Source organism: Bufo bufo, chromosome 6 (genome assembly GCF_905171765.1).
Source record: "Bufo bufo chromosome 6, aBufBuf1.1, whole genome shotgun sequence".
Taxonomy (NCBI): Eukaryota; Metazoa; Chordata; class Amphibia; order Anura; family Bufonidae; genus Bufo; species Bufo bufo.
In genome coordinates, this window is record NC_053394.1 from 287,880,883 (window position 1) to 287,893,915 (window position 13,033).

The 13,033-nt window shown below is 40.5% G+C and overlaps 1 protein-coding gene across 1 annotated transcript in view; it reads left to right on the top strand.

The window, feature by feature from the left end:
• Positions 1-9,147, top strand: part of NGFR (nerve growth factor receptor) — an 86,738-nt gene extending 77,591 nt beyond the window's left edge. The window contains exons 4-6 of the mRNA XM_040435050.1: positions 1,734-1,950; positions 2,591-2,739; positions 6,614-9,147. Of these exons, the coding sequence (XP_040290984.1) occupies positions 1,734-1,950; positions 2,591-2,739; positions 6,614-6,912 (665 nt within the window). The 3' untranslated portion in view covers positions 6,913-9,147. The remainder of the gene's footprint in view (positions 1-1,733; positions 1,951-2,590; positions 2,740-6,613) is intronic.
• The last annotated feature ends 3,886 nt before the right edge of the window (positions 9,148-13,033 follow it).

A 13,033-nucleotide genomic window follows, 5' to 3' on the forward strand; every position in this document is an offset into this window, starting at 1 on the left:
TGCTGAAAGATGGGCTAGTATGTTGGTCATACCACTTTCCACCTAGAGTACCTCTAGTTGACAGGACACAATCAATACGGAGTAACACACACCAACATGAGCAACTAACAAGGACATATTATAAGATTACATTACAAAATGCCTTTGGCGTGGATTTAGGCAACCATATTAGAGACAACACAAACCTGTGTTGAATGTTCCAGTATTTCAGACGATGTCGTGAAAATTCTTATAAAGTTGTCACAAGAATGTTTTCTATAGTTGGCAGTCTGTCTATGTCTCGCTCGAGGCACATCTTCAAAATCAGAGTACAAGGAGATTAAATCACTATAAATATTTCCTAGAGTTGGCAGCCTGTTCTCTGCCTTCCTGAAGGGTAAATCACATGGCACATTCAGATGAGAAATTAAACATTTTAGAAAGTGAAAAAAGTTTTGCTTGTACGTATCTATAAATCCCTGTGGAGTAATTATTATGAAATTCCTTCAGTGCTCAGTCTACAGATCGCTGTCTTTAACACCCATTGATCACTGTGTTGAGGACACAGTCAATTTCTTGAAATTCATCCAGTACCAAATAACATTGCCCAGTCTTTCCAGCACATAGAGCAGGCCACAGCACATGCATTTACACATGCTATAGTAAAGTACTTACTGCCTGAAACGGTATTGATTCTAGACCTCAGCATTTTGTATCTTGCGTATCCTCTCATTCCTTTGGCTCTTGTTCATGCAGATCCTAGAGCATGTGTTCCCCTATGAAATCATCTTGAAAGCCCTGTTTTATCTGACCTCAATCTTGCTTCCCTAGGGCCACTATAGTTTTCTTGTCCTAGAGCATATGCCCACATTTGAAATGGCAATAAATGCTCATTTTTGTCCTCCCTCCAGCATCCTTCCCTGAGGCCCCCATAGTTCTTTGGTCCTTGAGCATATTTACACTGAGTACATGGTATTGAAAATCACTTTTTTGTCTTACCTCCACCATTTCTCTCTGAGACCCCTATAATTCTCTGCTTCTTGAGCATGTACCAACTTATGAAAGGGACCTGAATGCCCATTTTCCGTCATAGTTTTACCATCCCTAACTAGAGCCCATGTAGCTCGTGAATGTGTCCACTTATAAATTGGCCCTGAATTACCCTTTTTTTCTTACTTCAACCATCTCTCATTCGGCGCCTATAGCTCTGGTTCTTGAGTATGTGTATACTTATGCTTTGATCCTGAATGGCCCATTTTCCTCTTAATTCCTGTATCCATCACTGAGTGAGAACCCTTCTAGCTCTCTGGTCTTCGAGCATGTGCCTACTTATAAAACACACTCATTGCCTTTTGCTGCTTTTTCCTTCCAAAAGATCGTTTTAAGTGTTATCTAGCCTTCATAGATATATTCTGCCCTGTTTGGGGCCTAAACAATACAGGGATCTCAAAAGTCAAATAAATCTTCAAGAGATGACATTTCAAATTTATCTTACGTCAGGGAGACCTCTGCAACTTGTGCATGAATTTGAAGTATTTTTTGAAGTATTACGATTAAATCACATACCTCTGCACCTATGCCCCCATGCTGCAGACTAGTGGCCATGATCCCCACTGGATATTCCCATGCACGAATGTTGAGAACAAACAATGTCACCCAAGTATGTCATTGAACTGTCATTGACAAGTTAATGTAAGACAATATAGTAAGTGAAATATAAAGCAAAGTTTTTGTTTTTTCCTTCATTTTCTCAGATCCCAATCCACGTATGGCATCGGTGACACCTTTTACTCTCAGCACGGATACCACCATTCAGGACAGCACTGTTATAGACATGGAGACAGTCAATCCATCTACTGACGGTACTGAGCCTATCACTCCTAGTGGAGCAGCTGAGAACCTCATCCCAGTCTACTGCTCCATTTTGGCAGCGGTTATTGCAGGACTGGTAGCATTTATAGTCTTTAAACGGTGAGTTTTCCAATTTTCATACCTGTACATGGCGCAAATGATGTCCTGTGTGACCTATGGGTAATGTCCAGTACCCAAGTAGTAACCCTCCATAATAGTACAATACACCACCCCTAATCATGTCATCTAGCGCTGTTCCAGCTAGACTATATTTCCAGTGCTCATAAATATCATTGCACATTGCAAAATCATCTCTAGAGTTATGTATTAGGCCTACAACATACAATAAAACAAAATGGCTGGAGCTAAATACAATGCCAAAGATAGTACTATTGGGTGACATATGTTTGCTAATATTTTCATTGTCGTAATTGAGATTTGTGGGCTGTTATCCCATCCACTACTACTGATGAGCTAAAAAGGCAATTATCTTTCTAAAATATAACAGGACAAACTTGTTCCATGTGGTCTATTAGGCTATTAGGGTTTATGGATGTCACCGAAGGACGTCAGTTGCCTGGGTCTCCCTCTATGTACCAGAGTAGAGATACATCTATATCAGACTTGGTGCAATAATGTTGTATGACAATGTTGCATGGTATCAATCTGCCCTCAGCCATATTGCCATGCATTGCTACCTGAATAAGTGTAAACTGTGCTAAATAAATGTGTTTCAACCTTTTACATTATATATCTACAGATGGAACAGCTGTAAACAGAACAAACAAGGGGGTAACAGTCATCCGGTAAACCAGACCCCATCCCCAGAAGGAGAGAAGCTTCATAGTGACAGTGGCATCTCTGTGAACAGTGATAGTACAGCTGAACAGCCTACAGGACACACACAAGGTATGGAAGACCTGTGAAGACTGATAGCTCATGATGTCCAATGTCAAACAATTCATTATGGCCAACAAAATGGACTCCAATGGACACAATGTAATGCTTCATTGAACTAGTAAAAGCAATACAGGGTGATACTAGACTCCCCCCCCCCCCCCCCCCACATCCCACTTGTGATAATAGTTTATCACTAGAGGAACCATCTGATAGAAATAAGATGTCCAAAGGGACCACCATTTTATTGCTAACATCTAACATGACTACCGAGCACCTTATAGTATCAGTAGAAACTGCAAATAAAAGGGGCTTTCCAGGACTTATTTATGGATGACCTATCCATAGAGGGTCTGACTCCCGGCACCCCAGTAGATCAGCGGGTTTTACTTACTGCAGTGTTGGAACAAGGCGCTAGAATTAAACAAAGTCATAAAACATGTAATGGATGTGCCTGGTTACTGCAGATCTACTCCCATTCACTTGAACTTTGTTGTCTGATGCCCCGCCAATTTATCCTAATGGTAGGTTATCAATATGTAAATCCTGGAAAATCCCTTTATTCAGAACTCCATGTCAGACCCCCATCAGACTTCAGATCAGACTTCCATGCCAGAACCCTATGAGAACTCCATGTCAGACCCCCATCAGACCTCAGATCAGACTTGCATGCCAGACCACCATCAGACCTCAGATCAGAGATAAAATAAAGAACTTAACTTACCTCCCCTGCTGTGCTGCTCCTCTCCAGGTCCGGCTATTACTTCTCTAGTCACACTCCCTTGTCTTCTCCAACCCGCACTGCACTATCACCACACTGCATGCAGCGTTGGGTCATAGTGCGCGCACTATGTCCTGATGCTGTACGCGGTCAGGACCTGCAGTGCAGCAGGGGCCAGAGAAGAACACAAGACAGGGTGAGTACTGGCAGCGCTCACAGCACTTCACCCGCTCCCTGTACCTAATACATATGGAAGCGCTCACTAGTATTTGCTTTGTAAGACACACGGCCATTTTGCACGTGTGTCTTATAGAGTCTTATAAAGCGAAACATTTCTCCTAAAATACATCAGACTCTTTATTAAGTTTGATCAAGTTCTTGAGAAAAAAACTAATTTCTGCAAGTTATCAAGGTATTTATTTTCTTTTTAAATCTGTAGTTCAATTTCTTCTTCTCCTGACAAGTAATATATTGAGCTTGATATACTGGTGTGTCACCCTGAGAAGCACATCGAGTGAGGACTTGTCACATGCACTGTCTGTACCTCTGCTGCTCTTATAAATGTCTGAATATGTAATATTCTTTTGCCTTGTAGGTGTCAAAGAAGTTGATTTTATGCCAGTGTTTTATTACATTTTTGGTTCACCATTGGTTCCCAGGCGATAAAAAGGAAATTGACATAGTTGTGTATTCACTGAACAGAACAAAGGTGTAGAGGTCCTGGGGTTTAGGGTGTAGAATGGAAATGAGGGAATTGGAAAGGAAAGATTATTGTTACTTGTTAAATCTACATAATAAAACAAGAATATATAGTACTCAAGGGTATGGTAATCCTGATCCATGAAATCTATGGATAAATTACACACCTCGTGTACTCTTATTTGAGCGCAGTTACTCTACGTAACACCCTGAATGAGTGCAGATTTATTTATGAGATTGCTTTATAATATGCTCAGCCACCGATCTCTAAGGCCACCAATGTGCCAGGGAGATCATTCTTAGTATATATAGGTCATAGTGCAGTCCACTGTGACACTGTGTTACCGTGTAGGCTGGCTGCCTCCACCCTTGTGTACTGGCTTCAGGCTGTTACCCGTGTATGCTGGTTGCTTGGGTGGTGCGTGCTGGCTGTGGTGTCCTGTGGCTATATGTGATCTGTCTCCTGTGACTTGAATATTGTGTACATGTAGGAATAATGTTTTCCTGGTTTGTGTGTTTGATGACCAGGTGGTCAGGTGCTCTCATCACCCAGCTATTCAGTTCAGTGAGCTGTGTGCCTGAGAGGAGTCTTTCTGTAGGGCTTCTGTGTACAGGGGGCTTTCTCCTGACCTGGGTGTTTGTAATTTTACCCTGATCTGTGTGGTCACCTGATATTGCCATGCTCCCCATTACGCATGGGTTCCGGTGTATGTACTTTGTTACTACTATTTCACAATGTCTAAGCCTGTTTAGAAGTTGCTTCTATTTCTCCATGTTCAGCTCTGTCTGTGATCTCCATGCATCCAGTTCTGCATTAGGTCCAGGCATCTGTCTGTCTTCATGTTTGCATGTTCTGTCTGTGATCGCCGTGCATCTAGTTCCGCAAGGGATCCAGACGTCTGTCTTTGTTTGCATGTACTGGTCTGCCTGTTTTCGCCATGTGTCCTGTATATAGTTTTGAATGGGTTCCTGACTATGTGGCTCATCTTTGTTCCGGTACTTGATTTGTGTCTGAACAGTGTCCTATGTTGCAGGTGTATGGGTTTATGTTTGTTTGCCTATGTTCATGTTTTGTTACGTGCTTGGACCGCTGGTGTCATGCACCAACGTCTGTTCCTTGCAGGTCAGCTGCCAAGTGACCGGAACCATCCTAGGGCGTAGCAGTCTGGTTGCTTCACTGCGACAGAGACCAGATCGCTGTATAGGGGTTAAAGAGTGAAAACCAGGAGAGCAACGGATTAACGCCTTTAGGGTGTAAGTCAAACCGGTCACTTGGCCCAGTGGTGCTTCATCTGCCACTGTTCCCTACCTGTTTGTCCAGGATTATGCCAGTTGTGTTGGTCATTAGTTAATAAAGTATTTGGTTTAGCTCTCTGGTTGGTTTGTCTGTTTTCTGTATGATCATGGTATGTTCTGGGGTTCTCAAGACCCACTAGAACATGACAATATAGTTCCACGTCAGGGTTGCTAACTGGCTAGAAATTTCTGGATAGTCCTTTAAAATAGGCAACTTTATTCCTGTGTCCATAAAAAAAAAGTTTAAAAAAAGTGTCTGTGATATTTATAAGGGTGGTGGTACTTGGCTAGATAATTTTAGTGGTAATTATCATCAGTTAACAGTTTACAGTAAATGCTGTAATGAGTACTTAGCAGTATATTGAGCTATAAGGTTGTATTACACTGGCAGATAATCTGCCAGATCATCGATAGCGGCCATTAGTAGTAATGCTCATTGGCGATGATCTCGAAGTGTAATACTGCCGCCGATTACCTGATGAATGAGTAAACGCTCGCTCATCAGGCAATCCAGATTTTTAAGCATGCTTAAAAATCATCAGCCGCATCGTTAAATGTAATACAGCCCATAGATATGTATTACTTATAATCTTTATCTTTCCATATGTTTTTCCATAATGCCCACAAATAATGTTAGCTGTCCGTAATTTCTGGAAAAGTTGTCCAGAAAAAAGAAAAATTCTGTTTGGCAACCTTGGTCCACGTCATAGATCAGCTATGAAAGTATGCCACATCGATGTATAAATGTATGTACATGATGCCTATATAATGCCGCCTGTTTCCTTGTGAGGGTGTGTAACCTGAAAAATAAGTAGTAGTTGATAAGACTCTCATTCAGGATCTACAAAGCTACAAAAAGTGTTGTTCTCTTTGGAGGACCCAGGTGAGTCCATGCAGTACATAGACAGCCGACTGATATCAATAAAAAAAACTGTAATACCTAATTTCCCTTGTGGTGGCAATGCAAAGGAATTCAACGCTTGTTACTGGGTGCCCTCACAGTTTAGAGCTAATCACTGGTGTTTGCAACTTTTTTATGCCACAAAATTGGCACAGGGGGTTAATAAATTTCCCCCTTATGGTTTATTTGTACTCTGTAGCTTTATCAGTACTATTTTTTTGTAGCCTGTAGCTTTATCAGTAATACAATGTGTCTGTTCCTTTCTCCAGGTAAGAATGATCTTCGCCTATACAATAACCTATCACCACATAAGCAAGAAGAAGTGGAGAAGCTTCTGACTGGGTCATTGGATCAAACTTGGAAAAGTCTGGCTGGAGAACTTGGCTACCAAGATGAGATTATAGACACTTTTACAAGAGAAGAGTTTCCAGTACGAGCTCTGCTTTCTGATTGGTCCAACAAGGACTGTGCTACCACTGACGCTCTATATACAGCTCTACGCAAAATTCAAAGGGAGGACATCGCCCAGAGCTTGCATAGCGAATCTACTGCTACCTCACCAGTGTAATCAAGACGTAATGGGACAGAAGGAAGATGTTCCATGTTGAAATATTTCAGTGGAACATTCCGCACGAGATGTGAAGGAAAGTTTGCCCCTCAACCCTGAAACCCTTCAGCTACCCTTTTCACCCAGTATTAACGGAGAATCCGTCTGCACTGAAGCATTATTTTCAGTATTGTGGTGTGTAATCTTCTCCATGGACCTTTCATGTCCTGTATCTCCAGGTTTCTCACTGTGATGGACTATAAGACTTTGAGATGATAAGGAAACGGGAACTATGAATCTTAAGACATTGTTTTGAGAATTCAAAGGTGCACCCACCTTCTTGTATAGTCAGTCTTTTTTTTAATCTAGATTTAATTTTTTTTTTTTATCTAGACATTATATTGTTTTATACGCCTCGAAGGGTGACCCCCCTTACCCAAATGGCTGCTAACCTATAAAGAGATTGTTCACTTCATGCTGTCATGGTACTGAGACACAAAAACCTGATGAAGTTGTATCTCACTCAGATGGACCATATTTAACCCAAAGATCAAGACTAAATATTTAAAAAACCCACTTCCAGAAACACACTTCCACCTTGATCAGTATAGAGACAGACATTTTATGTAAGTCAACATTAAGCCCTTAAAGTTTCTAGGTCAAATGAGATGTTTAGCGCATTGTATGTCAAGCCTTAGTGATGTCATCAGCTCCTTCCACTAGTCTCCACTATTGGAAGGGGATGGATCTGCTGTAAACATTTTATATAGATACATCAAGACGTCAGATATCCATAAAAATAACCCATTGGATATCCAATGTGCTACCATTAGATGAATCAACCATAGTTGTGGAAAAACAGGAAAATACCAAAGTTTTACCTGAATATAGGAGTGTGTATTGGACCACCAGTATTCCATAACTTGGACCAATGATCTAGGGATCAAGCATGTATACTTATTAACCCATAAGGATTTAGAGTTGCAAACATTTAGATCATCAATGAGTACAGCCAGCAGAGCTAGTATTACTGCCAAGCATGTAGCCGAATACAATGAATTACTATTTCAGGCTCTGAGACAATCATTCATGGTGGTACCAATGACATACAACTTATCCCATATAGTATAAGCAATATTAGCACATTCTGAATGCAAATATTATAAAAAGTATCAGTTTTTTTAGCCTGTGTCTAAGTTCCCAATAATAACCACATATCCACATCCAAAAATATTCAGTCCAATTATATGTGCCTCCAAAACAGAGTACCTGATGAATTAATAGGTTGCAGATTCATGAACATTTGTTTAACACACAATCATGGCAGCCTCTTTGAAATATGCTTTGGAACCACTAAACAGAAGCTAATATGACACCGTGTTGCTTTATTTGGTCACATACATTACTAAGATCCATTAGCTGTCACATGATGATCCAAATAAAGCTGCCAAGTACAGCCTTGTGATAGCAATCCTATGGACAACCATATGAAATACCTCCAGCCTGTGACACACTCAGGGATAAAATGGACACATATAACATTATCCAAACACAGAACAGACCAGACACTAGTGAGAACAATCAGGTTATCCATTCTATTGCTAGATCCACACCATTATGTAAACAGTAGCCAACATTATGTACATTTAATACATTCAGGTGTCCAGGATAAAGTTTTTGTTACCCATTCTAATCATTTGTTGACATAAATGAGCAGTTTAGGATTAGAAAAACATGACTACTTTCTTCCAAGAACAGAACCACACCTGTCTTCAATGAAGCTGATCTATTAAAACCAGATGCAGTCCATGGACAGGTGTGATAATGCTTCTGGAAGAAAGCAGCAATTTTTTCCTAATCCTGGACAACTCTTTTAAATCTTTAAAAGGCCTTCAAACCACTGTTGGCTAGAATGTGGTTGGATATTGGAAATCACCTTTTCTTATGCATCAATTCTCTATGTGTCTCTACACATGAAGATTTATCTGGTGTCTCATATTACAAACATATAGTTTGACCTTTCTGCTTGAATCCATGAAGTCAAAATGACCTATAGACCACCAGTCTTTATATAACCCATCCTGTATTGACCATAGGACCCTTAAATCCTCAGAACTCTAGCAGTATGTCAGCTACGGATTCTTTCTCCAACGTATGGTAAGATTCATCTGTCTCCGAATTGACCACCTTAATGAATTCAGTAGCCAGTTCTTTAAGGGTAACAGTTAAGTTCTCATTAGAAACCCTGACCATTTAGTGGCCACCAAAAATGCAAGATCTGATCAAGACTAGGTGGTTACTACTTGTAGTAGATTTTTACTATTAGTGTTGACCTAAATTCCAATCAAACCATGCCAAAAATGCACTAGGTGTTGATGTTCCAGATACTATAAAACCCAAAAACAAAATGTTATTTTTGAGAAGACATTGCCATGGTGCTCTCACTCTTTGTCTTCCATGTATTCAGCTGACAGGTATAAGATTTCATGTTCATAAATGATTGCAGCTAAGTATAGAGGAGATGTGGAGGTATGAAGTATAAGATGGACACTTTCACCAGGACCTCATGGGCCATAGCACTAATGCTGTTACCTATAGTATGTGCTTCACACTTCACTGATGGTTAGTGAGTAGTCTAGAATTGGAATGGTCCCGTGAAAAATGCTGTAAAATGTTATGAAAAGTGTCTAATAAGAAATGTTGGGAACAGGGTACAACACATAATGCCCCCATACTCAAGTGCCACAAAACTTCCTATTATGATCTGGACATGTTCTCCACTCTCCTCTTACTGTCCTTTTCTATATTTTCTATTGTGTATGCCTATGTACACTAGAGTAGGTTTTAGGCAATAGACACCTACAACACTGTGGATGAGAATATTAAAAGTAATTTGAGAAATCTAATTGCAAACAGGTCTATGAAAATGAAAGTAGACAATGTTGACCATAAGCCATATAGCTTTGTATAATCCTTCACTTCTGGCTCTTTCCTATGTTATCTTATATTTCCTGGCAAACAGCCTCTTGTGATTGCAACAATGCAGATTAATTAGAAAAACATGACTGCTTGCTTAAAAATAGTACCATAACTGTCAATGAGTTGTGTCTAGTATAACAGCTTAAATCCAGTGACGTGAAAGGGGCTGAGTTGCAATGCCACACACAATCTGTGGTTAGGTATGGAGCTGCTTTTGAAAGAAGACAGCCATGTTTTTCTAATTCTTTACATCCCTTTGACAGATACAGTATGACTAGAGGTCATGATTTGCACTGTGAGGCCAATTTTTCAGAGCTGCAGTTGGAATACTTTGCCAAGTGTCTGCTCCTTTGGCTTTTTGCATAAGTTGCAATTGATAATTAGGCATCAGCGGAGTTAGGTTACAAGATCACTTAAGCCAAAGTCACTTGGCCCAGGCTTGGAAAAGGATTCTCAAATATCCTAGGCTCCTGGAGTAACGCTTATAGATTGTTAAAAGAAGCAATGAAGAATTTAAATAGATCAGTTGTCATTCAGCTGTATCAGCAGTATCAGCTAAAGCACTTAAGCAGAGGTCATAACCTTTCCAATTCAACCTGTGAGGTCAGAGGTCATGTTTCGGGCCTAGTTACCATTATTTACCATGAAATACAACAAATAATGTGCCTTTATTTTACTATATATGTTGTCTTTCTGTAACAAATTCTAATTGCAGCATTTCTGCTATTTTAAAAAAAATAATTTTTTAGAGCACTTTTTATATAAATATCTAAACTTGTTGGATTTTTTTTGGTCTGTTAATATTGTTTGTTATTGTTCGGCTGTTTTTTTTCTGCGTTGATTTTGTTAAAATTGTAAATATTGATGTTTTATTCTGTAATAAGCCTAGATCCCTTCCCTTCCTCTCCCTGCCTCAGCCAGCCCCATGTAAAATAATTTGACTGACAATTACAAAACCGACATTACAACTATTACAGAATACCTTTTGTGTTTATTTTTTCCCAAAGAAATTATTATGCGTGAATGGTGTGTGCCTGTTTGGACGAGAAAAAGTAAATGGCAGCATGGCGGTAAGAACCTGAGTTTAAATCTTATGAGGACAGCTACTGTTTGGAGTTTGCATGTCCTACCTGTTCTTGGTGGGTTGGGTCTACAAAGATAATTGGAGATCAGTAGATAGAACCCACTAAGCTCTGCTCCTAAGCATTTGCTAAGCTCCGCACCATCGCCCCACTATGCCCCATTTGAGCTTTGCACCCGTCACTGTTAAAGGGTTAAAGGGGTTGTCTCATCACAGACAATGGGGGCATATCGCTCGGATATTGCTGCAGTGGGACTTGCACCTATATCAAGAACGTAGCCCCGAAAGTGGTGGAGGGCGCACTGCACAAGCGCAGCAGCCTTTTATTCATTTTCTATGGGGCCGCCGAAAATACCCGAGCACCGGCTCGGCTATTTCCGTCGAGCCCATAGAATTGAATGGGAGCAGTGGCCAGTCATCTCCCATTCACATCTATGGAGCGTGCACTTGGTGATGGCTGGACTGGAGTCCTCCAGCCACCACTTTGCAGGGCTCCGCAAATATGCCCCATTGTCTGTGATGAGACAACCTCTTTAATATTGTTATATTCAGGTTGGCTATTTTAAAGGACCATTATACATTGAAAAACAAGTAAAAAACATAAACTGCTAAGGAAAGTTTATCTTTATCTCTTTCTGCTTGGACAACTTCAAACTGCTACAGAAAGCAGTTTTAGGAGATTTCCTGCAGTCAGACAAATCCCTTATCTCTCCTTGCCCCTCTGTCTTTGGCTGGATGGAGGCTGTTATCAGTTTACATGCCCTCTTCGTGACCTTACAGTCACACAGGAAGTTCAGGAAAGGGTCCGAGGGCTTAATTCCAATAAGAGTCACAACACTATGAAATGAAAATGGTAAAACATAGCAGCTTCTTACAAAACATCCTCCTGTGTGTGTGTGCAGAAATACTAGACAATAGAGATGAGCAAAGTTCTTAAAATTTCAAGTCAACTGCTTCGCCGATTTTTATAAAAAAATTCGCTTGGTGACAAAATACTTCAGATGCCGCATCCATCGCTGACCACGGCATCTGAGATAAATATTAGGCCTTTAAGGGTTGATCAGTTAAAAAAAAAAGTATTTACCTTATCCATTTCAGCGCGAAGAGGCCGCTGCAGCCATCTTGCTTGAGGATCCAGCGCGAAATCTCACACAGTGCGTCTTCAAGCAAGATGGCTGTCATGGCCTCTTCACGCTCAAATAGCTGAGGCAAGTATGATTTTTATTTTTTTTACCGCCATTTCAGGGAAAATTTATGTTGTTACCACGAAGCATGAGGAAATTCGGCTTTGCGGCTAGTTGAATTTTCCCTGAAATTGGAATCGAAGTCAACTTCGGATACTTCAATCCGCTCAACACTACTAGACAGTACAGTGCACTGCCACTATAGACAGTGCTACCCAGCTTTCCCAGGTACCTGAATGTCAAGTTTGCCTATATAAGCAGGAAGGATTTTTCACTGTCTATCTAGGTATATTTGACATGCAGCAATATGGGAAGGTTGGAAGTCTTGTGGATCTGTTCACACTGTCTAGATAATGTTACCCTTACAATGTGCAAGTAACCCTTCCCAAGACCCTGGAAGGCAATTCTGCCTAGATATGGCACTATTTAAGAGTGAGGAGGATTTGTCTTGGTTGATTTACCGTATTTTTCGCTTTATAAGACGCACCTGATGATAAGACGCATCTAGGTTTTAGAGGAGGAAAATAAGGAAAAAATATTTTAAACCAAAAAGTGTGCTAAAATATTTAATAAAATAAAATAATATTTCACACTGTTATGTTTGATCTGCTGCTGACACACGGTTATGGTGGGATCTACGGATGACACACTTATGGGGGGATCTGCAGATAATGCACTGTTATGGGGGATCTGTGGATGTTATGTTATGTGACTATAACTCCGCTCATCCTTAAGATGGCATCCAGGCCATGCAGTACATGGTTGCATTCCTCTGGATGAGGGGGGTTATAGCCACATTTAATGTAAACACTTAGGCCAATAATGATACAGTCCCTGGTCAGTGTTCATATTAAATGTGACTATAACCCCCCATCCTTAACCCCTTCAGGACCCTGCC